Source organism: Onychostruthus taczanowskii, unplaced genomic scaffold, assembly GCF_017590055.1.
Source record: "Onychostruthus taczanowskii isolate IOZ18803 unplaced genomic scaffold, ASM1759005v1 scaffold31, whole genome shotgun sequence".
Lineage (NCBI taxonomy): Eukaryota > Metazoa > Chordata > Aves > Passeriformes > Passeridae > Onychostruthus > Onychostruthus taczanowskii.
In genome coordinates this window covers 596,387-621,070 of record NW_024500461.1, presented here as the reverse complement: position 1 = coordinate 621,070, position 24,684 = coordinate 596,387, and the positions used below count along the sequence as shown (strand labels likewise).

The following is a 24,684-nucleotide window of genomic DNA, read 5'->3' as shown; positions in this document are numbered from 1 at the left end:
GTGGCAAGCCAGCCAAACATTTCAGAATAGGGTTTGTATAGAAATATAACTTTTTATATAATTACAATGTAAGAGAGCAACGAGCATTGGAAATATGCAGTATCTTTCTATTATAGAGGTAATGACACTATCCTGGATTCAATGCAATCAGCGATTATAGCTGCTCTAGATTTTACCACGAGCATTAACAGCACATCATTATTCAATCAGATGCATGCTGTAATTTTATTGGATTTTTGCTGTCTTGTTTACTGGCAGAATGAGGTCTCCTGTTCATACAGGAATGTGCCATTAGAAAACATATCAACAACACTTTGATTTTAAAATTATTAAGTAACTAATGGTAATTTATGTCAACTTTTATTTGTGTATGGCTAGTATCAGTATCTTGACATTTAAAGTCTCCACCCAAAAGCTGCTGCTGCCATTACCACAGTCTTGTTACAACACACTTACTGTAAATGTATGGCAGAGATTTTCGTAGCCTGTAGACAAAGATCCAGATGTAAGAGCACTGAGAAGGAAGAAGGAAAGAACTGACAGATCTTATAAAATCTTTTAATGAATTTTGTTTTCAGAACAGTAAGTGCTGTTTTATCTGCTCTGTTTCCCCCCTTTTTTCAGTTGATGGATTTACTGTATGTAAAATGCAAAATGTAAAAACAGAGATGGTGCCTTTTTTCACCTTCTGGTAAACAGATTAAAAATTCTGCAGATTAAAGATAAATAGGGATTGAAAGTATAAGAACCAATTAAGTTAGAGTGACATTTATGCACAGTTCAGTTCTGGAAAAACAACTGTACTGTGATTATGCAAATCAGCCACTCACAACCAAAATGCAGGGATTTACATAACGGAGAAAAAAATTCCTCACAGTTATGCCTCAGTAACTTACTGGGTTCTTGCACTTTAATTGTATGACTCATTGTAATGAAATTATCCCACTTGCTTTATCCAGAGTGAAATGTATGTTAGGACATTGCCATTCTGAATGATGTGTGTGCTTGTGGAAGCCTACGTTCTTCTGTCACAAAATGTGGTGTATGCTCTATTTTAAAGAGATACAAATCAAGAAAAAGCCTCCAGATTTTCTGCTTGTACCAATGAAAATTATAACTTGGTTTACATTCTGCAGCAATGTTCTTGAAATAAATGCATACTGATACAAATAGGTCCTTTCTTTTTCTTGGAACTTTTATTTCCTCATTCTATTAAATTAATCTTTTTTTTTTAATAAGACTTGTCTTGTGCATACATCACAGAAGAAAATACCAGTATAATTTAAATTGCATTAATTTAAATTGAATTTTATCTTGTAGTTTTGCAAAGCAAACTTTTAATGGGAATTCTGGTATCTTCAGTTAGCTGGCACATTTAGGCTATTTAACTTCTGACATCGGTGTGTTCTACAAAACTTAGTACTCCAAAAAATGAATTTTCTATTTTAAGCTACATGGAAGGAACAGTATTTATTCAGCTGGATGTACCTTTATTTTTGTTATCATGTATTCCATGATTAGAATGTTGTAATTTCTTTTAAGCATGACTGGATACTATATAATTTCTAAGATAAAACAGAAAGAGAAGACTACATAAATTAGGCCCTACTACGGCTTGGCCTTTTTAGCACTCAAACCACGTTGACTGGAAGTGAGCTTTTTCACAACACTTTATCCCATTTTATATATATCCACTCCATCATGGCAGCTTATTTTCCATCTGCAGACATCATAAGCAGAGGCAGCTAAAACATTTAATTATTTATCTCACACATAAACAACAGAGCACTGAAAAAAGGTCCTCTCATAATAAACACTGAGATTTTAAAGTCTTTCCTGTCATGTGGGGATGAACACGAGACCTTTGGTAGTAAAAATGATAAAGCAAGTGAAGTAAAAAAGAGGCTTGTCCCTCATTTGAACAGATTAGAGAACTTGCTGACTATGACATTCCACTGCCAAGTTTTAAGACTTAAATCAGGTTCTCAGTTTGAATCTACCAGAGGAAAAACGTGGTCCATGGTCTTGGGAGTGGCCTTAGACTTCCAAGCATCTCTGCTGTCCCCAATGGGGCCCATGCACCATATTTCTTCTCTCACACACCAAGAAATTCCCAAAAAAGCAGTATACAAGCAATTTGGTTTGTACTAATTTATATTCTGCTCTAAGAAAGATTCAAAAAAAAAATAATTTGCAGCCAGCTGTAAGAGGTAAGTCCTGAAAACTTTTCTAGCACAATTACATTTTTTTGGTAATAGGCTCAAAACACCACACTGACAACTTACCACTGGCATGAACTGAACCACTCATGAGAAAATGGTATAATCTTCCAACAGGGAAATGAGGTCTCCTCTGCCCTCCCATCCCCAATATTTTTTAGATAGCCTAATTAAAGTTACTTGTTTTGTGTTTATGTTAGTTTATAAATGAAAAATACATACAGATGTGTGTAGTGCGATCCCCTCTTGTAGGATTTATTATTGAGGAAAATGGGCAAAATAAAGTTATTTGGAATATAAAATGTTCAAATACATCAATGGCACTAATTCATATTTAGTATTTCAAAACTGTCCCCACAGAAGTCCCTTGCCCCTCTGCAGTACAATGAACATTCAGCTTTCTTCTTGAAATGGCAAACCCCCCCCAGTGTAGCAGAAAGTAACACTACATAGCCCCAGCATTTGACAGAGACCCTGGGAAGATCCAATCACATTTGCAGCCTCTATAGTAAGGGCAGACAATTGGCATGGGATTTGTGACTACCTTAGGTTCATTTCTCCAGGACAACAGTACTGCATGATCTTGGATAAGAGACCAGATTTCTAAGATGGTGGCAATATATTCTGGTGTCACTACCAGAATAAGGTACCTTATTTTATAAATAACATGATGGATTTCATAGGAAATAAGATTTGTCTTATGATCTAATATACTTTTCTAAGTAAGCACTTTCATTATGTAACAGTAGGGGCTTTTTTTCTTTCAAGAAGAGATAATAGAAGTTTTAGTCACTTCAACTTGAAAAGACTCTCCAGACTGGACTTTCCACTTGTTTTTGTTGTGGTTTTAAAAAAGTATGCAGCAGGGCATTCCAAGTTTCTCTCTATCTACAAACCTTTTCCTACACCTACCAATTAGAGAGTTCCTCATACTGGGAGCCATTCATGCCTTTGCGAAGTTAAAATCGAAGTTTAAAAATAAGAGGCTATTTACATAAAAGTCTCATCTACATTATCTACATAGCATAGTGAGACAAAAAAATTACAAGACAAATGTTTCAAATTCTGACTGTTTTTCATTCAATGTCTCGTCTTTTAATTTTCCCTCTTTTTTCTTTTTATTCCTGTATTTTTGTTCTTTAATTTTGTTTTCCCATGACATCATCAGACAATTTCATTTCAGTATGGTCTGCACTGGACTGCAAAGATCACCAAAATAATGGCACACACACTTCTTACCGCTGTAATACCTTAATTCTTGCAAATGGGAATTTTGAGTGACAGAGCAAAGCTGTTTGCTACCAATTTTTCAAAAACTGCATCTGCCACACTGCCAAGATTCATTTAGATATAGAAAAAATTGATTAATATTATAATTTTTTATCTGACTTTATCAGTCACAAACCATTTCTTTACACAAAGGATAGCCTTCTAAAAATAAAATCTCTTACATATGTTAAAATACTTCCTTGGAAATATTTTACATTTACTTTTCCTTGTAAAGAAGAAGTTATTACAGATTGAATTACTTTCTAATGCTTGCTACTAAAACACACACACAGGGCCTTCACCTTCTTGTCTATAGAAGTGCCTAATGATCTACTGGTAGCATTAGGTAATTTTTCTGTCAGTAACAGAAAGGATTTTTTCTGTATTATACGAAATGCCAGTGACAATATTAAATTAGTCCTATATTTGATACCAGCGTATGCACAGTAGAACATATCAGACAGACTCAAGAACCCCAGTATTATCATAAACAACAGCACAAAGATAATGCTTGTATTTTTTTTTTACATGTGAACAAATTGAGGCCTCAATTTTAAGTCAGCACTTTCTAGCACCGAAGACCAAAACAGAACTTTAGTTCTCTTAACTTCACAGAAATACACATTAATACTTTTATGTTTTTGGCACAGGTACATGAACTTGTGCAAACAGCATTCAGTGGCTGATCTACTAGAATAACTAGTGGGAAAAGCACAGTTATCTTCATACATTACAGATGCATTACTGATTTTCTTGTTAAAACTCGATTTGCACATTTCTTTCAACATTTTCTAATCTCCAAAGATCCAAAGTTTCCTTGGTTTCTCAGCATGTGTGAGTTCTGGCCAAATACTGCTTTAAGGCAATATGGCCACCCACATTTGTGATAAACATGAAACCTTAAGTGTTACTGATAGGAAACATTTTACTTATTGGCCCCACAGCCACAATGAAGTTCTCTAGCTTCAGGTTTAATGATTCAGCAGTAATTCATCAGTAAAAATTACTCAGCTAATCTGACATACCAAGAACAGACATAAATTAGAGTTGGACTCTATTTTTTTCTATTTTAGTTAACTTTGAGGAACTTGCAAAACCATTTTAATCTTGCGATTTTTCCAGCTTTGACTAGAAAACATTTAGTATGCTGTCTAAATAAATCTCAAAGCAGAAAATGTCAAATTAAACCTAGTCTGCCAACAGAAGCTTTATCATCAATCAAGTTTTACTTACGTGGAATTTTGTTCAGTTCATTCATGAATTTCTCTTTTAGCTTAGAAAATGCATCTTCTTTTCCTCCTCCTCCTCCTGGACTGGCTGGCTCGGTGACATTACTTGGAGGGGCTGCTGCTACTGTGGTCGCTGGCGGTGCTGCCAGGGCCTCATGATGACTTTCACTCACCATTTTAACTCCTGGGTAAGCTGTTTGAATAAAAAAAAACAACAAAAACAACAAAAACCAAAAGGTAATATAATTGAAATGTATTTCTCATCAAGAAATGAATAAATAGGCATAATATCACTTGGTTCTCATGCTTACTGGGTAAATAAGACTTCATTTGCATACAGGTTCAGGTTCTTCATAAAGTATTTATTAGACAAGAGAGAAAAGTATTTTGCAGGGTTAATTTCAGCCAGAATAATTTTATTGCTTACAGCACTTTTCCAATGGTTTGCACTTTGGAAGTGCTAAATTTGAAACCTCAAAATTTCTGTAAAAATCTCATACAGATTTACATTTTCTCTTCAGTTTGAAAGTATAAGCAAATTGGGTAATAAATGGTCCCTATGTGCAAATTTCTATGTATTTACATAATTTTTTTCTGTGAGAATTACAGAGGCGTGGATCATGGACAGACTTTCTATATATGAAATAAGTAAGGTGATAAGGACATAATAAAAACACTTTGTGATTTCCTGTCAAAGTAACAACCTATTGTTTCCTATTTAAAACTGTGTATTAAATAGAAATTGATTTGCATGCATTTTTGTCTTCACTAAGTGAAGACAATTTTCCTTCCAGTTATTTTGTGTGACACTTGCTACTGACAACATTCTTTTAAATTATTCAGATGTCTTACTGTATTCATGAAAATACAACATCTGTAGGGAGTCTAAATGCAGCCATTTTGAAATATCCATGAGGCTGTCACAAGCATAATTCCACATCAGCATATCTTTAATTTCATGTTGTTTAATGGGCATTTGGGAAAACCTTTGTTTGAGTGTATATTGCTGCATTGGGTGTGCATGGCCAGGTGTTAATAGTGGGGTGGCTACCGGCTGGCATCAGTGAGAAGCTGCCAGAAGCCTCCCCCATGTCCCACAGAGACAGTCCCAGACAGCCCCTGGCTGGAATCACTGCTGACCACGGTCGAGCCATCAGCAATGGTGGCAGCACCTCTGGGATAACAGATTTAAGAAGGGGAAATACTGCTGGACAACAGCTACAGGGAAAGAGGAGTGAGGATACGTGAGAGGAGCAGCCGTGCTGGTGCTGCGGGCAGGGCAGGAGGGGCAGGAGGGGCTCCAGGCACCTGTGCAGGCCATGGTGAGGCAGGATGTGACCCTCCGGTCCATGGAGGTCCATGGAGGAACAGAGATCCACCTGCAGCCTGTGCAGGACCCCACACTGGGGCAGGTGGAGGCCTGAAGGGGGCTGTGACCCTGTGGGAAAGCTGTGCTGGAGCAGGGTCCTGGCAGGAGCTGTGGCCCCATGGAGAGAGGAGCCCGCACTGAGCAAGTTTGCTGGCAGGACTGGTGACCCCATGGAGGACCCACTCTGGAGCAGTGTGCTCCTGCAGGACTGCACCCTGAGGGAGGGACTGTGCTGGAGCAGTTTGTGAAGAGCTATACCCCATGAGAAGGACTCAAATTAGAGAAGTTCGTGGAGGCAGGCATGGCACACTGGAGCAGAGAAAGTGTGTGAGGATTCCTGGCCCTGAGGAGGAGGGAGGGCAGAGATAATGCGTGATAGACTGACTGCAACCACCATTCCCCATTCCCCTGCACTGCTGAGGAAATCCAGAGGGAAGTTAACCCTGGAAGAAGGGAGTGAGGAGGGAAGCTGTTTCAAATTTGGCTTCATTTCTCAATATTTTACTTTGCTTTGATCAGTAATAAATTAAGCCAATTTCCCTAATTCAAGTCCAGTTTGACTGTGACAGCAATGGGTGACTGATGTCTCCCTGTTTTCATCTTGATCTAGGACCCTTTGGATGTATTTTCCCTCCACTGTCCAGCTGAGGAGAGGAGGGATAGAGCAGCTTTGGTGGGAACCTGGCACCCAGCCAGGTTCAGTCTATCACAGTCACATAGCAAAGAATTTTGGGCTAGTGGGATAAGATGGGAAGATATGATAGAAATTCCTGCAACACAGGAAGGCTAGCTGAAATGTTTATTCAGGTTTTGTAAACATTGTTCTGATTTTCTGCTGCATCATAAATATCACTGATCTGAATAATTTCAGAAAACAGAGGAAGAAAGGGCTTGAAAAAACATTCATTATTGCTCTGAGGGTACAATTGCTCTCAGCCTTTGAGCTTTTCCTGAAAAATTTAAACATCAACATAGGAATAAAACACAATGCATCAAAATTGAAGGGATATAAGAGCACCTGACTGCATGCTATATGATCAAACATGACCCTTCTTGTCTTACATGATTGTTTTCATGGATGTTGCTAAGAGTTCTCAAATCACTAAATCAAGAGAAGAATTGGCTTTTTGTCCTTCAACTTCAGTTCTCTGAATCTGCCGTTGTAGAAGAGCTGCAGACAGAGGCCTGACTGCAGGCAGAATGAACTTTTTTGAAATCACCCTCACCATTCCTACCATTAAAAAGGGGTTTGCACACAAGTGTAGTCTGAATAACAAAAGCAATACTCCAATACTGCTGTACAATGAAAAACATTTTAACAAAATAGGGGGTTGGTATTGCTCAATTGGATGAATATTTTGTAGTAATTTTATTGATGCAGCAGTGAATGAAGTGGTATTCCCTGCCTACCCCTCACTTCTGTCCTTGCCCTCACGTCCCTAGCCTAATATAAAATCATGTTGATGTTGACACAGAATATGTATACAACATGTCTCCATAAATATTTCATAAGCATGTAGTCTTAACTATTTCCCTGCAACGACCTGGGAGCAGTTCACTACCAAAAGCAGATCAATGTTGATGGAAAGATTCTAGTTAATATTCATAAATTTGGCTCAAGCCCGAGATATCTGTATTTCCCCAAATGCCTCACAAAACAACAAAAAACATCAAGTACTACATAATTTTGGTAACAAATAAAATGCCAGCTATTCCAGACTAAGAGATTTTTTCCATATGCTCTGATGAATGCCAAATACTATGAAGCAAAACATGCAGAGTCATAAGCTGTAAACACTAGTGCCGTTTTATGTTATAGCATTTTGTCAATGAATGTCAGTTAAATCAGAAGAAAAGTTGTATATCATAATTAAATCAAAATTAAATTGCTTAATTAGAATATATTGCTTAATTATTTCAGGCCTGGCAGTTGACTATTCTATTTAGCAATGGAAGACACAATTTGCAGTGATGACTTCCAGCTAATTAAAAATTAAGGCAAATGTAATTTATTTGCTTCTAGTTTTTGAACTATATTTTGAAAATATATTTAAAGAACAGATTTGAGGCATTACATTTTGATTTACTTAAAAGGAGGAAAAACCAACAAAACAGATTATTCCTGTGATGTCCAGGAACAATCCTCAGTAGATTCCTAGTGCAGTTGGAGGTCACTACGTCTAATGAGGCACACACAAATGAGACTTGCCACAGAACCTTTGACCTTTACATGCCCATGACACAGTCCTGATATTTCAAAAAGGTGTGAAGGAACTGAAAAAGAATCTTGACTCAGAAAAAGCTTTCTGCAAAGAGCACGTGCCTACTTGCTTATAAGATCTGACGGCTTTTTAAGTGTAATGCTGCAGCTTTTTAATGGTATAAACACTGTGGTAGTATTAGAGACTGGAATATAGAATAATTAGATTTAACTGGCCTTTTAAAACAAAAGGGGTTACTTGAATGCTGCAGTTCATCACTGAAGGTAAAGATCTACAAATCACTAGCAGGTTATCTGCCATTTATGAAATGATAGTTGCAAGCAAAAAATTCTTTTAAGTTAAAAATGAAATGTCATTGCACTCAACTATGATTTTCAGTTCAATGTTCACTGTAATGTTCATAGTGCTATGTATGTTTCATGTGCAACATATGGTCATAAATAAGAGCATGTTTTTAATTGTAGAGAAAATTACAATTTAACTTCCATGCTTCTATAAAATGTAGCGCAGACTATATTTCCCCAGCACATCAATTCTTTGGCATAACACTGCCCAGTAGTAGTGCCATATAGTCACTATAAGACTTGTAAAATAACACAATGGACAAGCACATGGAATACTTCGAAGTAATGCTTGTGTCTATTCAGAAATAGACATATGTTGACTGAAAATCCAGTTGAACCCTTGAGATCAGGCATTTCAAGCTTTACTGTTCCCTATGCAAGAATAACTCTGACAAACATGAATTATCAGCTCAAACTTCTACATAATTTCAACATAATTTCCTCTGAAAATGAAGCATTTGAGAAATACACATATAAACACAGGAGATTTGTAAGAAGCAAGGGATTTTGTTATGGAGGTACAAAGTATTGGCTGACTGCCCTTGTATGTGCTGGTATGGATCCTGATGGAGAGAGTGCCACTGGAAAGCAACTCTTAAGAAAACTGTAAGGCAGCAATGTCTCTTAGGAGAAGAATAAAGAGGTATAAAACTTCAGACATGGATGAACTGAACAGAGCATTGAACAGATTCTGGAAATCAAAGTTGAAAGAATTTGCTCGAAGGGCAACAGTCTGCAAACATTGTGGCATATGCAAAGTAAGATGTGGACAACTTGGGAAGACTAATCTCATGGGAAATTTTAAACTTTTTTAAAAAATAAACTGAATAGTCAGAAAATTAATGAGAACTCTGTGGGATGTCCATATTGATTCACACAGAAGGGAGATTTTCTGAAATGAGCAAAACTCAAGAAAAATGTATCACCTGGAAAATAATTTCCTCCCAATGAGAAATTTTCTGTAAAGTGTCCTTTTACTTTTGCCTCTCTTTTTTGCAATACTAAAAATTAAAATTAGTGACATTACTAAAAACATAGAACTATAGTGTTGCTATGAGTAGTTGATTAAGTTTTCAGAAGGAATTGTCATCGTTCTTTCAATGTTTAATGCTGCAACTGTAGTAGAGCTATTGACTATACTCAAGATGTAAATTGGGATCTATACTGTTAAATGGTATTTCCTGGAAAGCTTATCTTTTCAGCATACAAAATATGTTCAGCTCAGCAGTCACATCCAATGTAATGGATGAAATGTAATAACAAAAAATCTCACAGTTGTGTCCCTCGATCATTTTTGTTTACAACACTTGAGCACTGAAAGAGAAAGCAACTATTAGCTTTTAGTGTCAGTATACCCAGGGTAAGTATGCAGTATTGCCAGAGAAAGATGTGCACATTGAAAATACACCTCATTCCATTAGAGTGTTTTTGATGAAATTAATTAATCAGAAGATGGAATCATTAGCAGAATGTTTAAAGGTACCTACAATAAAGGATCTCTTCCTAGATTTAAGCATTCTGGGCTGTTAATAATACATTTTTTACTCATTCATCTTCCAACTAATGAAATAGATTACCTTTGTAATTTCAGTAAAGGACAGTTTAAAAGACAAGCTCAGAAAAAAGACTTTCTTGGCCTTTTATAAAGATGAGACTGTAAGTACATTTTCAGAAGAATGGAAGGTCATGGTAAAGATGTATCAAAACAGCCTTTTCATGACTACCACAAAGATTTACATGCAATCCACATTTAGTACTGCTTTAGAGAAGATACATGAAAGGCCAACAGTTCATGGGGAAAAAAGTTCTGAAGAACCTTGGTGTCAGAATTCAGGTGTCCTCTCTGTAAGGCACAAGAAATGTCCCAGCAACATCCCCACCAGCCCCAGAGTGATCCGTGCACATCTTTCAGTGGAAAAGAGACAGTTCTCCTGCTGCCATTTATGAAACATGAACTGACACTTCCCAGACACCATCCGTACATCAGCTCTTCAACACTGCTGTCCAATGCTTGCTACTAACACCACAGCAATATCAACTGGCAGAATTAACTGAATAAACAAGATAAAGCACCTAAATCTTTTCCCCAAAGCCTACGGCTACATTATTGCTCAGTTTTAGAAATGTCCATGCCTGCATGTCCTGCCAAAGGAGTATCACTTGTCCTGGAGCAGGCTGGAGGAGCACAGTGTTGCAGACAAACAGAACTGTGAGATGATGAGCCAGGGGGATGAGGATCCCAATACATGGAGGGGGAGACATCTGAGCCAAAGTTTAAGCAAGTGTGGTGGAAGAACAGTAGTCACATACCAAGTCAGGCAGAAGTGCTGCAATCTCAAAGCAACAAAGAGAAGGAGAGCCTGGCAGAAATATTTTTTGACATTTGGCAAAAACTTTAAGTTTTGAGGCTGACAGTTATCTACAGCACATTCCTGGACCAGGAAACTAATCTTCCCCTTGTTAGACATGAGCTCCGTATCAGTCTCCAGAAGTCACTTAAAATAGGAACAAGTATTTTTAGAAAAACATCTGAAAGACAATGAATTGATGGCCAAATATAAATTAATCCTCATGAGAAAGTGAAATATTCTCAGATTTCCAGTCTAACATTCACACTGCAAACCTATTAGTTGAATATGAGTTGTATCAAAATAATAGCCAAGTCTCTCTATACTCTTCTTAGCCTAATTCACTTTTTTAGTATATCTGATAAATCTAGAAAATATGGAGAATAAGCATAGAATAGTTCACAATTCTCTGTTACAGTAAAACAAATTCATTTAATTGAAATCATTATAATGGAGCATTTCATGTCTAAGCATGTTTCAAAGCTAACCATTTAATGTCACAGAAAACAGTTTGTCCAGGGAGAGCAAATCACCAGCAAATTTTTGGGAGGGATACGGACACTGTGAACAATGGAGAAAGACAAATTCTTCAGTCCAAACTGCGTGCTTCTCTTTCAGCTTCCTGTGCACCCATCTATTAAATATGGCAGAACTGTTTGAAGTATAAAGCACTGAAATATCTTACACTAAAGTCTGTGGAAGAGAAACTTTGTCTCGAATTTTCAGGAAGCACCAGAGTCTGATATGCAATCTATGAAAAGCTTATCACTATATTTTGGAGTACAAAGATATGCAAGATGGTATTTTCAGACTCACTCCTTAAACTGTTGATAAGACCACAACTAATTTAACTGAGAGCAGCGAAGTTGACACTATTTTCTTTCCAGCTAAAAGCCATAATTTTTTGACTGCACTTCAAATTTCCGTTCCTGCAATGCAGAAGAGCACATGGGAGCCAGAGAATTCACAGCAGCTACAAAGAAACGTCTCTGCTTAGGTCACACTGCAAGGTAAGTCTAGAGTGGTGTCAAGTAAGTCCAAGTATGTCAAGATTCACTACATAAATGCCTGACCATGTTCTGAAACTTTTATTTTCCTCCAAGTATATGATATTTCTTAGTCATGTGTTTCCTTTGGTATTTATAGGTAACAGGCATAAAGACAGCCCTGTGTCTCTGGATGTTGATGTTATTGTCATGTTTCAGCAGCAGTGAGGTTACCTGTCAAAGCTTCACAGTATGTATAATTTAAACCCTCTGTCTTCACCTACTACAGCCATTGCTGCTTTAAAATGTCTGAGCTCCTTGATAATAGCTAGTTATTAATAGAAATAAGGGAAAGAAGGAAAGAAACTACAGTAATTTCCTCCCACATGATCATTCTGTCATCTTTCACACTTGCATCTCATTTCCTGAAGCTGCAATCTGTGTTTCTACTCCCCTGGTATTTACTTCCAGACTTCCTTTATACAGCAGTATAAGACAAAAGAATTTATATAAAAATTAGTGTTCAACTGAATTTAAGCATGAAATTCAAATGCAGTCCACAGAGTGTTCTTGGTGTTCCAAAATCATTTTAGAATCATCTTACAAATAATGAAGCCCTTTACATCAATACATTTTTTTGTCATGTACATTGCATAAAATCAATTTATATTCCCATATGTGACTCTTGTCCAATTAATGGCTACACTAAAGCCTATAAACTAGTTAAGTTCCATAGAGTTTAACTATGACACAGTAAAATTCACAAGGAACAACATAACAGAAATTGTAAAATAATGCAGAGAAATGTTAGTAATAGTCTTCCTTTGGCACAGCCTTAAATTCACTAATGCCCTTTGAATTTTCATTTTTATTAGTATTTCTTATATGCCCCAATTTCTGCAGTCAGTAACCATGGGGCTAGCAAAATTAATTAGGCACATGCACTAAGGAACCAAACATGGGGAGCTGAGATGCGTAGTTCAGGGCTATCTCTCACATTAGTTCAGGCTTGGAGTTAGGTTGTGAAGTAACTGGTACCTCAGAATGTGATTCTGACAAGTGACTATATAAAAATGGCACCTTTTTCCTGAGAAGGATCTGCTCTCTACATATGTTCAGTCATATATGCTGAATTTAATGAGTACCACACTCAACTTCATCATTGAGTGTTTTTTCACCATTACATCTGCAGTATTATAAGGAAGCAAGGAGAATGCAGTAAGATTGTATTCCTCATCTGCATCATGAATGCAATTACAAACTGAACTTCAAAGACCTTTGAGAACTTACTACAGATCACACAGTAAACTCATGGAATTTGGCCTACATCACTTGGTGGTAGGTGGGAAAAGGCAATAGCTCAGCTAGTTTTTCAGATCCTGTGATAAAATTATGCTTATGGCATTTAGAAAAAATGTAAACAGTTGGTATTTGGCATCATTAAAGCTTTAGATGCATCATCCTAGTGTACTAATGGGAAAAATACCACGTGAGTGAATTTTGTAGATCAAACTTTGCAAATTCTGTATGATCAAGATTCAGAACTTTCAGGTACATTCATTCTAGTTTTAAAAAAAATCTCAGTATGTCATCACACAGATCTCAATCAGACACATATAAAGTACCCATGTGAGCACAAATACATCTTTCTCTAAATACATATCATAGGTATATTCCTCCCAGGTGTGCATTAATTATATGTTACTATTATTGCAAGAAATAGAAACAATGACAGTTTGAGTCCAAGACTTTTCTTGTGAACAGATGGAGGAAATACACAATTTTTATAAGTTGTGATGCCGTCAAGAAGATTTTTCAGGGTTTTCTTCAGCCACATCACTGCATTACTGAAATCAGGAACAATGATGCAAAACCATGAAAAGAAGCTGACTGATTGTGACAGATTCTGTTAATTGCAGCTACATGAAAATTACTGTTCCTTGAATGTTACCAGTTCAGGAAAGAACATGGGGACACAGGATGCATCTGCACTTATATTTGGTTCTTAACTTAAAATTTTCTCTAAAAGAAGTTATTTGATATTTATGGTTAATTACAACACATAGATTTTTAAGGCAATCTCATCAGCACATGGAAGTAGAATGGTGAAAATTGAAACTAATTGTCCCATAATGACTGACACTTTTTCCTCCTGTTGAGAATGCTATGCCATCATCCAATAGCCTTCTGCACACAGCAGGAGAGAAAATTACCAATCAATTACATGACATTTAATTTCCAACTTGAAGCATTTTTCTACTGAAAGAAAGAAAGCAAAAAATCCTAATTTGAGACTAATAACCATGCATTCCCTACAGTGTTTTGGAAAGATGTCTTTTAAAAAGATGCCCTTATGCATATCTGAATTTTTTTAAATAACTGATAACCTTAAAATGAGTCAGTTTATAAAGTATTAGTACAAGCACTGATTTCTGCTGTTAGTACAACTATTGATTGTTCTGCAATTATTATAGATGATCAGTTTAGCAAGGATCCCAACCACAAGAATGTTGTAACCAGTTCATGCATGAGCAATACTAGAGAACAAAACTCCAGAATAAAAATGAGGAAGTAATAAAACAAAATTAAAAAGATAAAACCAATTACTTGGTTTTCTTGTTGCTGTTGAAATAAAGTTAAGGATAAATGGTAATTTACGGATTTTCATAGGTCTAAAACTTTTAGGGTTTTTTGCACATGGGAATGCTTGGTATGGTCATATTCCCTTCTCTTCTGTAGACCAGAGAAAGCTTGTATGATGCCTTGGACAGATGACAGACTAAGCCTAAGGTTATCTTCAACGAGCAAGTTCCCATCACTTGGGTTTTGCATACCCAGTGTTGCTACCTCCAAAGGAAGAGTCATCACTGTTCAGCTTTTGCAAAAAAGGACATGCATGCCCGTCTTCTGGCATCACCTCTAAGAAGGTGCTGGAGGCAGTTCAGAGGAGAAGCAAGATTTATGAGTCACTTCTGTTTTTAGCTCACCCTGCTGACTAGACAGCTTCTCGCTCAGCATGCTGGCTGCTGAGCAACCCATTTTGAGCTACTCACATCTTCTGGATATTGTACAGGAAGCTTACTCTGAAGCTGTGACACAGTCCAAGGATGGAAGGAGCATGGGTATTCGTAAGCATAGCATCAGGAATTCTCTATTCTAACCCACAACCTCAATTTGCTCTGCTTTCAGAAAGAGGATGACAGAAGCAGTCTGGTGTCTCTGCCTGATGGTATGGCACTTCTGCGTCATGAATATTCCCACCTCCATCTGGAGGTTCTGCACAGGTTTGAAAGAAATTTGGTGGACTGAGGCCAACTGACATGCCTGGGCTGCATTCTGAAAGCAGCCCTTCTGCATGCCTCTTTCAGGACGGCACACCCCAGAGCATCATGCCCTTTTAGACTGAGGGATGGATGTACTCCAGATCTGGACAACAGTCTGCTGCAGCATTCTGACTGAGGCAGTGATTGATAGATCATTCTGCCTCATTAGCCACTTACTCCTGCAGGAGGGCAACTAAGGTTTGTGTTATTGCCAAAACAACCTGAGGGAGCTAGAAATCCTACTTAATAGGCAAGGCTGATTTATTGCTACTGCTGGCTTTCTCAATTTTGTTCTGGGCACTTCTTTCTTCTGACCCAGTACAGTGCTCTTTGTTTTAAACCACTGATTCAGTATATGTTCAGGGGAAAGTGTTGTTCATTAAAAGTGTTTAAGTAGGATAATTCAGTTTTTCAAGTTTGTGGATGGAAACTTGAGCAAATTTTGCTTAACCTACGGGTAATTACACTCAGAATACTCTGAACATGTCCCTGGTTACAGGATGGTTACAGGAATGTTATTTTTAACGCAGCACAGTAGACACTGCTATTGCACTTAAGTCTCTAATAACTAAACACCTTGGAGCATGTTGTCACACATCCTAAGTTTTCCTGTAGATTTAACTGATTGAGTTAATTGTCCAACTGAGACATCAGAAGAAGGGTTGAGTGTATACTAAGTGCTATGCAGTTAACATTCACACAGAAAGAAAGAGGTTTTGAATAAGCAAATTAACATGAGTGAACCTAAGAACTCTACTTTGTATAGACTTATTGATATAATTTAAAAACCAATCTGTTATGTTTCAGTTTTTATTTTCTTGATGGTCATGTTGTTTAATTGACTGCTTCAACTTTTGTGACAGTACTTTGTTATTTTGTGGTTTCCTTTTTTTCTCCCCTATTTTGTTTACTCTTTTGTAAACCTCTATATTCAGGTATGAAATTATCACCATTCAATGGTCAATACTCCTTCTATAACCACAATCCATTTAAAACAGAAAAAAAAACCCTTACTGATCATATTTGCACAGGAAAGTAAGATTATCTCTTGTCACAGAATGAAGACAATTAGTTATGTGTTCAGTTTCCACCTTTTTTAAGGTCTTCCTAGCCAGCGTAAAACTATACATCATCAGGTAACTTTCAGCTGAAAAAAGTAACTTCTGCTATTATGTGATCTGTGGCCTTCTGGGTGTGACAGAGCAGAGTTGAAGCTGGGGACAGTTTCAGCACTAAGGGTAACATCTTCTGAGCTCATGTGCTACCCACTGTTTGGCTGGAGAACTTGGCCTGCAAGGAGGATGATACACAGCAAAAGGTTCATGCCTTTTACTGCTCAAGAGGAGTAGCCAGGATAAACAAGTGATAATTTTAACTTCATTTACATCTTCTGGTAGCTGGTTACTTTTTGCCCTCTGCAGTCTCTAAATAAAAGTGAATTGCTCTGGAAAAAGATGAGGGTACTGAGCCAAACAGAAGCACAATGTAGGGAGGCTAGCATGACCTTTAAGCTCCTTTCAGTACACGTGTTTCTGCTTTGTGACATGGGCATTTTGTCTTCATGAAAGCATGTAAACACAGGACTGGACCGAAATGATAATGCCAGCACTACTTGCAAGAGCCTCGTTCTCTATAATGAATGCAGAACTAATTATTAAAGAAAGCCTTGGGTTCTTCTAAAAATCTTGCAGCTAAGAGCTTTCCAGAGATTATACCTACATTATAAAAAATGAGAACAAAAGAATTCAACATGACTGATTAAATTGTTTGCTTTTTCTTTAGAAGAAAGTAATAAATAAGCCAGCATTTCAAAGTTCTGTGAAGAGAAAAGCTATTTGAGAGAAAGCACATGGATGCATTGTTCTGTAGCAGGGGCATTTGATGAGCTCCAGAAATCTTTTTGGAAGAGAAAAGATGTATTATAGTGTGTGAAAAGAAGAAATCTTCAGTAGCAGGCTGTTATCTAGCTGCTAAGGGCTGGTTCTCAATGAAAACAGAGCAGAATAGAATGGATAGTTTAAGCACTGTGAGGTAAAAGCAGAAAATTGGACTTTGAGCACAAGGGACATTCACAATGGAATGAAAGCGGATGCGGTAAAGTGTTAAGAATGTAACAAGAAGAAGATTATCATAAATATGAAGAGACAAAAGTCAAAGTTTTGCCTTCACTTCAACAAAGCCCTTGGAGAAAAAAAAAAGGAATTAGCCCTGCTGGAATGTATATTAGCAAAGAGAAAAGAAAGATGAAAAGCAGAATACCCTTTCAAGGTCATTTTAAACTAAGCAGCAACTACTAAACCTCAATTACAAGCCTGCAATTCTTGTTTATTTATTAGCAATTGCTAGCAAAGAAAGAGATAAAAAGCTTAGTTCAACAAAGTTTTGAAGTTCATTCTGTTCATATTTTTGCTGCCAAAAAGCAAATAGAATAATTTAAAATTATTTAAACCTAGAAAATAAAGACAAGTTTGTAAATGGAAAAGTTTATTATCTGTTTTACCACACATTAAATAACCTATTTTTTCCTTGTCTTCTGCCCGTTACAAAAAAACTGACAGCTTTAACTTCACAGAACACCTAAATAAATGAAAGCCCAGGCATCTTCTCAGAACTTAGGAACAAGTACAGCTTCCATGCTGTACACACACGCAGTCCACTTTTCGTTGAAGAATTTAACAAGCCTGGAGGCAAGTTGAGAAGTCCCCACCAAAAGCCCCTTCCTATTGAGATCTCTGCTAATGCAGCAACCGTGTTTCAGCCATTATCAGCTCTCACAGTAGGAGAGAGAAGCAGCATTTATGGCAAGGAGTGATATTTGTTTTTAATCCACAGGCATAAGCCATATCTGGAATTTTCATCACCTTTTCAACCATTTGAAAACAGTAATTGTTATCGCTGTTAAATGCCTTCCCTTTCTAAACCAATACTCTCCAAATGTAAACTGTAGTCACAGCTGCAAAGGAAATCTACTGCCAAAATACACCACTGGGAGAGAAGAAAATATAGTGGCAGGTGGCTCTCTCCCAAGTGGAGGGTGCCATCTCCCAGAAACACTATTGGCTCTTGCAGAAGAAATGCTAAAGAGCAAAGAACTGCAGTATCAGCCAGGCATTGTCTGTCAGTGGATGCTATTAATGGGAACAAACTGAAGGCTTTACCTTTAGTAGAAAAAGATGGAAAGACTCGGGAGGATTGAAGCCTTTTCCTGCACACAAGGTGAAAGTAGTAAAGATTTTGTAAAGACACTTTTTTAGTCAGGTTGGAACTCAGCAGTATTCTTTACTTCCTTCACTCTTACATTTCTTACTCTTTCTGTTTGCAGATTCCTGACTAAAGCCTGGTGATTGCTTCACTAGACGTTTGCCTGTCCCACATCCCAGTCCCATGAGTTTATCACCAGCAGGGGACAGTTTAAGGAATCAAGCTCAGGGAGGTGATGTAGCCCCTTAGTGCAGCTACCAAGCAAACTGATGGCACTACACAATGCCTGTGACATGGGAAGAGCTCAACACAGCAGCTTTTCCTGCTGACAGAGTGAACTTAATTAAAAGTGGAGATCTACGAGGTGAGACAGTGCAGCTGAGAACTGCCCTATAGCACAAAGTCCTCTGGTCAGATCTCACTTCAGAGGGAACTTACCTGCAGCTGTGCCAAAGAACACTGAAGTTATCATCTGAAACTCTCAAAAGACACTCCTGAAGCCTTTTTATTTCTATCTTTTTATCTAGCATAACAAGAACCTATAGTTATATGCTCATTATATATTTTACTTGGTCCTTTGCAATGTTCAAATCAAGAACTTTAGGTTTACAGTACAGCCACTTACTGGCTCATTTTAGTATTAGCAGTAGTAGATTCTGAATCTAGTCTTTGCCTTGTTACAAAACCACTTGTAAGACGCTAAATAAATGGATACTGGGTGTTAAGTATCTATATTCTGCTTATGAAAGGCAACCACTGTCTTGCATTTATAGCAGGGATTACAAGCATGACAGTTAGGCACATTTATTCCTTCTCTATGTAATTATTTCTAGCAGGCAAATTTGAACTTTGCTTTGAACTTTTTGTCAAAGCCTACTCACACTCCTTGTGACAAACCATCCTGGAACAAAATGAACAAGTGACACCTGCTGTGACATGAGATCCTGATCAATCATAAAGGTTGTGAATTATGTTGAAATACACTGACTAGCCTAAAAGGTTTTTAGGGCTGCCTTTATACCTTTATACATGTGCAGCCTCAGTGACATATTCTAACAGGCCTTCAGTCTGGATATCAGAACTAGCACACCGTGGGGCATTGAAGGAGCATCTACACGCAGGAGAGGTTACACTCACTTTTTATCACCTGATATCCCAGCAAAACCTGCATTAACATTGGGTTCTTCTTCTACTTATTTGGTGGTTTTAGCCTCTTCCCCTTGCTCACAGTTTTTCAAAAAATGGCAGTTTTTCACTCTCCTCTTCTTCATTTTGGTGTGTGATTCATGCAATCCTAAGAATCACATTTCTCTGCTTCATTAACCAACTTTATTCCATCTCTTCAGATCGCTTCTCTAGAAATGTTTCTGTTCTCTGCATTCTTCCACTCTATCTGTATCTCTATCCCTGCAGTCACCGTGCAATCTTAATAGATTTAGGTATTCATGCCTTTGAAAAATCTCCTCCTACACCTTCATAATTCTCCTGCTATGCAGCAAAACTCTTTCCTACTTTTAACTCTCCTTCCTCTCATCACTTCTCCCTTCCTGCCTCTGTTCTATTTATTCAATTTCGCTTATCTAACTGGGGCCACAGTTATGTCAGCAGATCTCTGCAGAGCAGACATGTCAGCACAACTTCTAAGCTATGTCCTTATTCTCATAGAGACAGTTTTTGCCATCCTGTATTACCCAATTTCAGAAGACAGTGTAACTGCACCAGCAAATGCACCTCCTCTTCAGCACTTGTTCTTCCTACACCTGTGGTGCTAATGGGTCAGCAGCTACAGAACAGTCAGGCTGTTCAGCCACACTTGTCAGACAGTCCTTGATGCGGAGACTTTACTTTTAGAACGACAATAAACATGAAGCAACAAAGAATGGTATTTATGGTGCAGGAAGAATACCTGCTTGAAGGCATGTACAGATCCTGATATACTCTGTGTCTATCTAAATGGGCTAAGGAAGGGGCTCAGTTTGCAGAGTATATCATCAACGCTCAGCACTTCAGTAGAAGCAAATAAATACATTAATTTAGCATAGTTGGAGTAAATAATAACCAATTATTCCCAGGTCTCTTTTCATAAGTCGCAACTGCTTAGGAGTGATAGAAATTTTAATTTTAAATGGCTCTTGTTAGAACACAAGACTGCAAAAAGATTTGTGTAAGAAAAGACATTACAATAGCAGAGAAGACAATGGGCTGTTTTTAGCAAGCCTGTTCATCTAATTGTGTTTTGCAGCCTAATGATGCTGTACAAAACTTAATTGACTATACTTCGAGCCCACCACTTCCAATGGAAGCTAGTACTGAAAAAGTAAAAGGAAACTGGATCTTAAGAAAGGGAATCAGGGATGATTTTTAACTTCTGTTACTACAGATCTCTGTAAACTCTTTCAGGTTTATAATCCAAAAAGTTTCTTAGATTATGTTCTAGGAATAGAACATAGACAAGAAACTTTCTATGCTGGGACATGAGAGAGAAAGTATTTGAAAGGAAGTATTATGTGTAAATAGAATGTACTGGATGTGACCTTTGGGAAGAGAATCATAATGTGACCTAAACAGTCTTCTCTCACCCTCCTGGAAGCCACTTTCACAACCCTCACTCTCAAAGCCTCTCCTTCCTTTGTGCACTTATAAAAGTGTCAGCAGTAAAGGATTGGAAGTAACTTCCCATGCCAGATTACTACACAACAAGCTGGTTAAGGATTTCTTGCATGCCTGTTTGAAGCATTTGATTCTAAATACTGCCAGCCAATATATACTACATTGGATGGGTACTAACCTATATTATACTAGATGGAATATAGATTTAATCTAGTAGAGTAAATCTCTATAATTCTGTATAAACAATACTTGGCCATATTCCAAGATCTACTACATTTCTATTGCATTCTTTATACACAAACCGTGAATCATGGTTAGGCCCTGTAAATATGGGAAAGTAATAGTCATCCAACTCATCTTCATTTAATTATACTAAAATGGCTATAATGTTCAAGAAGCCGAGAAGTTAAACAACCCAATTCACTCCTGGTGTCAGAATAGCTGCTTGTTCCACCCTACAGTACTGCAATGCATGCTGCTTTGAAGTAATTTTAAGTGTCACCAACTAGGGCCTGTTATACTCAAGGCTAGCCACAGTTTCTTGTCTGTTTCTGCCTATTATCCCTTCCTTCAAATGAAATTTTCAATTTTTATTGCCTGGTGTGTATTTTTTTGTTTGTTTGCTTTGGTTAATTTTTATTGAGTAAGACAGGGATATAAATCAGAGGAAGAAGGAAGAGTTAATGTTTGAAAATAATCTCTTCACACATTAGCCACTCAATCAGAAGTCCTTGTTTTCAATGCCTGAAGACAGTATTTTCTGAGTACATCTTACAATGCAGATTGTAGCAAATTTGTTATGCTTTCAGTAGGCCTGATTGAAATGCTCTGCTGTTTAAAGAGAATATAAGTAGTTAAAAATGGGATTCTCATTGTATGAAGTAATCACCTTCCTTGTTTTGGAAGCAGCTATGAGAACCATACAAATCAAATACATACTTCAGTTAAAATTCAGATTTTGCAACAGAACAGAGTTCTGGGCAGGCGAACAGTAACTGTCCAATGCAGAGAAGAACAGTTTTTAACCAAGAAAACCCATCTGTAGTGAAAAAAAAAAGGAAGCAGAATATATTCTGACATCTTTGTAGCGCTGTACAGCTTGTAAACTGCACAGCAGTGGGTTTTTTTTGTGTGTTCAGTTTCCTAGCACAGGAGAGACACTATCTGTGACATACTACATAATCATTGAAAGAGCAAACTGGTGAAAATTAATTCCACAAGCTGTAAGCATTGGACATAGCTCAAAGATCTTACAATCCTCACAACTTAACAACCTCAACTTTTTCCCTTGAAAACAGGAAAGTAGCATGTAAGGCTTAAAGGTACCAGGAGAATAAGACTAAAACTGCTTGCAAATTCTACCTTTGAGTATGAATTTCTACTTCTTCATATCAAGATGCTTATGTTTCAAAATTAGGAATAATTTCTAGTCAGTATTTTTTTGGCTTTATACTAATAGCTGTAAGTAGGCCATTATGTCAGTCATAAACATGTAAACATAAAACAGGTTTCACAATAGAAACTGCAGTTTGTTTGGGGTTTTTTGAGAAGTCAGACAAAATATTTGTAATACAAAATACTGTAAAATTTAGTAAGAATAGATTAGCAATGGCCCGTGGTATTTAATTAACATTTAAAATTTCTAATTAAAGTCATTAATTTGTAAAGACTTTAGATTTGTACATCTGTGAGAGTTGAGAGTTAACAAAAAATTTACAACTTTACAAGAACTCCTAGTGGATTCTCACCTGCTCACAGAGCAAGTATTTCCAGCAGAGGGTATAATACTGTCACATTTATCATGTATGTATTAATAAAGCACTTCAATGCTAAAATTTATTTATGTCAACACAAAATGTTGACAGAACTTAAAAACCATGACAGTACATCAGATTTTCTTTTGGTTTGTGTTTCAGTGAATCCTGATATATAGAACACAGATTATGTCAGGATACTTCACATCTTTAGTGATGTGGCACGGAAAAACCAATATGCAATAATATTAAAACTACCACAAGCTACAAACTGTAGGCATCAAAACTGTCATTTTAGCTTATGTTTTGCACTTCACATCTCCTAAAAATTAAGAAGACTTCTCAAGATTTATGCAAGATAGATTCTCTCTCTAAAGACACATTAATAGTAGCATTTTTATTGTCTACATTCTAGAGGTCTTATATGATTTGATTCCCAAAATATCTTATCAGAAATCTTGATTTATAATTCATCTTTGAAGTTTGGATGCATTTTTCATAAGTTCTAAAAATAAGGAGTTCTGTCTTTTGCAGAGGCAGGTCATGCATATGTATGAAGGCACTGTGACAAAATTCCAAAGCATTTTAAGAAATGTAAATGGAAGGGAAAACATAGTAGCAAATTATGATGCAGCAGTTTAGTCTTTTACATACGGGAATCTTCAAGTACATCAATATAATTATGGGCAGCCTAGTGACAATGGCAGAAAAGATAGGGTCATGCACTAGTGTTACAGACTGGAAACTGTTACAGGTATAGTCTAAAAGTGAAGTACTCATTTTCTGGAGCATAACATCTTATTGGAATGTGTGGATAACCTTAAACATGCTCTCCAAATTACACTGAAAAGCACGTACAGAGGAAAGAACAAAGCTTCTGAAAACTGCTGTTATTGAGAATGACTGATCCCTAGAGGTGTGCAAGTTTACTTCACTGTTTACATGTTAAAAGAACTTGGTCTGTGTCAGATGGGCAAGGTCCTATGAGCAAATACATATACAATTTTTAGATAAAAAAAATCTAGGCTGATTTCAGATGCAAGTTTCCTTCTCCTCTTTACAGGTGATGCAATCTCAGGACAGAATTAGCATCTGCCCACTTCCATTCCTCCTACTGCAGAGAGAATTCAGTATCACTGATAATGGGAAGCAGACCAATCTGCAGGGAAAATGCTAATCTAGAAATGCCTATGATGGGAAAGAGAAGGAAATCCTGAGAGGGGTAAATAGGGTAAATATCAAGGGATAAAACCATAGGATAAAGAACTTTAAAAGTGCTGGGGGTAGTAAAATAGTCATGGAAGAAGGTGACAGACAGAGAGGTGTGACTGTTGAGTGCAATTCAGGAGAGAGAACAGGAAAGCAAGAGGAGAACAGAGTGAGAGAACATTCTAAGTAGAAAAGTTAAAATATGGAAGATGGGAAAATGCAACAAAAGAGTGAGTCACAAGTCCTATGAAAAGTCAGAATAAATAAAATAAAAAATAAAAATTACAAGGAATGAATAAATAAAAAAGTTTACAATGCTGAGGTTCTTTCATGTGGTCTTGGTATTTTAATCTCCATGCTTAGAACACATTCTACAGATCCTTCAGTTTAATCAGTGAGAAGTCTTGCTTTGATCCTTCTGTTTTGTTGCATACAGGTAAAACCTTACAGAAGGAAGGCCTTGTATAAAATCGTGTCTCAGGGCAGTTACTCCAGCTAAGTAGCAAAGGACTATGGGAAAGTGATGCAGCTGAATTAGAGGAAGAAAAACAAGTTATATAACCATTGTGTGTTCACACTGTGGTGTATGGTGCTTGGTTGA

The 24,684-nt window shown here is 37.1% G+C and overlaps 1 protein-coding gene across 1 annotated transcript in view; it reads right to left on the bottom strand.

Moving 5' to 3' along the window:
• The window catches only part of SYT1 (synaptotagmin 1), a 241,185-nt gene that overhangs the window by 108,492 nt on the left and 108,009 nt on the right, over nt 1-24,684 (bottom strand). The window contains exon 3 of the mRNA XM_041409785.1: nt 4,722-4,910. Coding sequence (XP_041265719.1) covers nt 4,722-4,893 — 172 coding nt within the window. The 5' untranslated portion in view covers nt 4,894-4,910. The remainder of the gene's footprint in view (nt 1-4,721; nt 4,911-24,684) is intronic.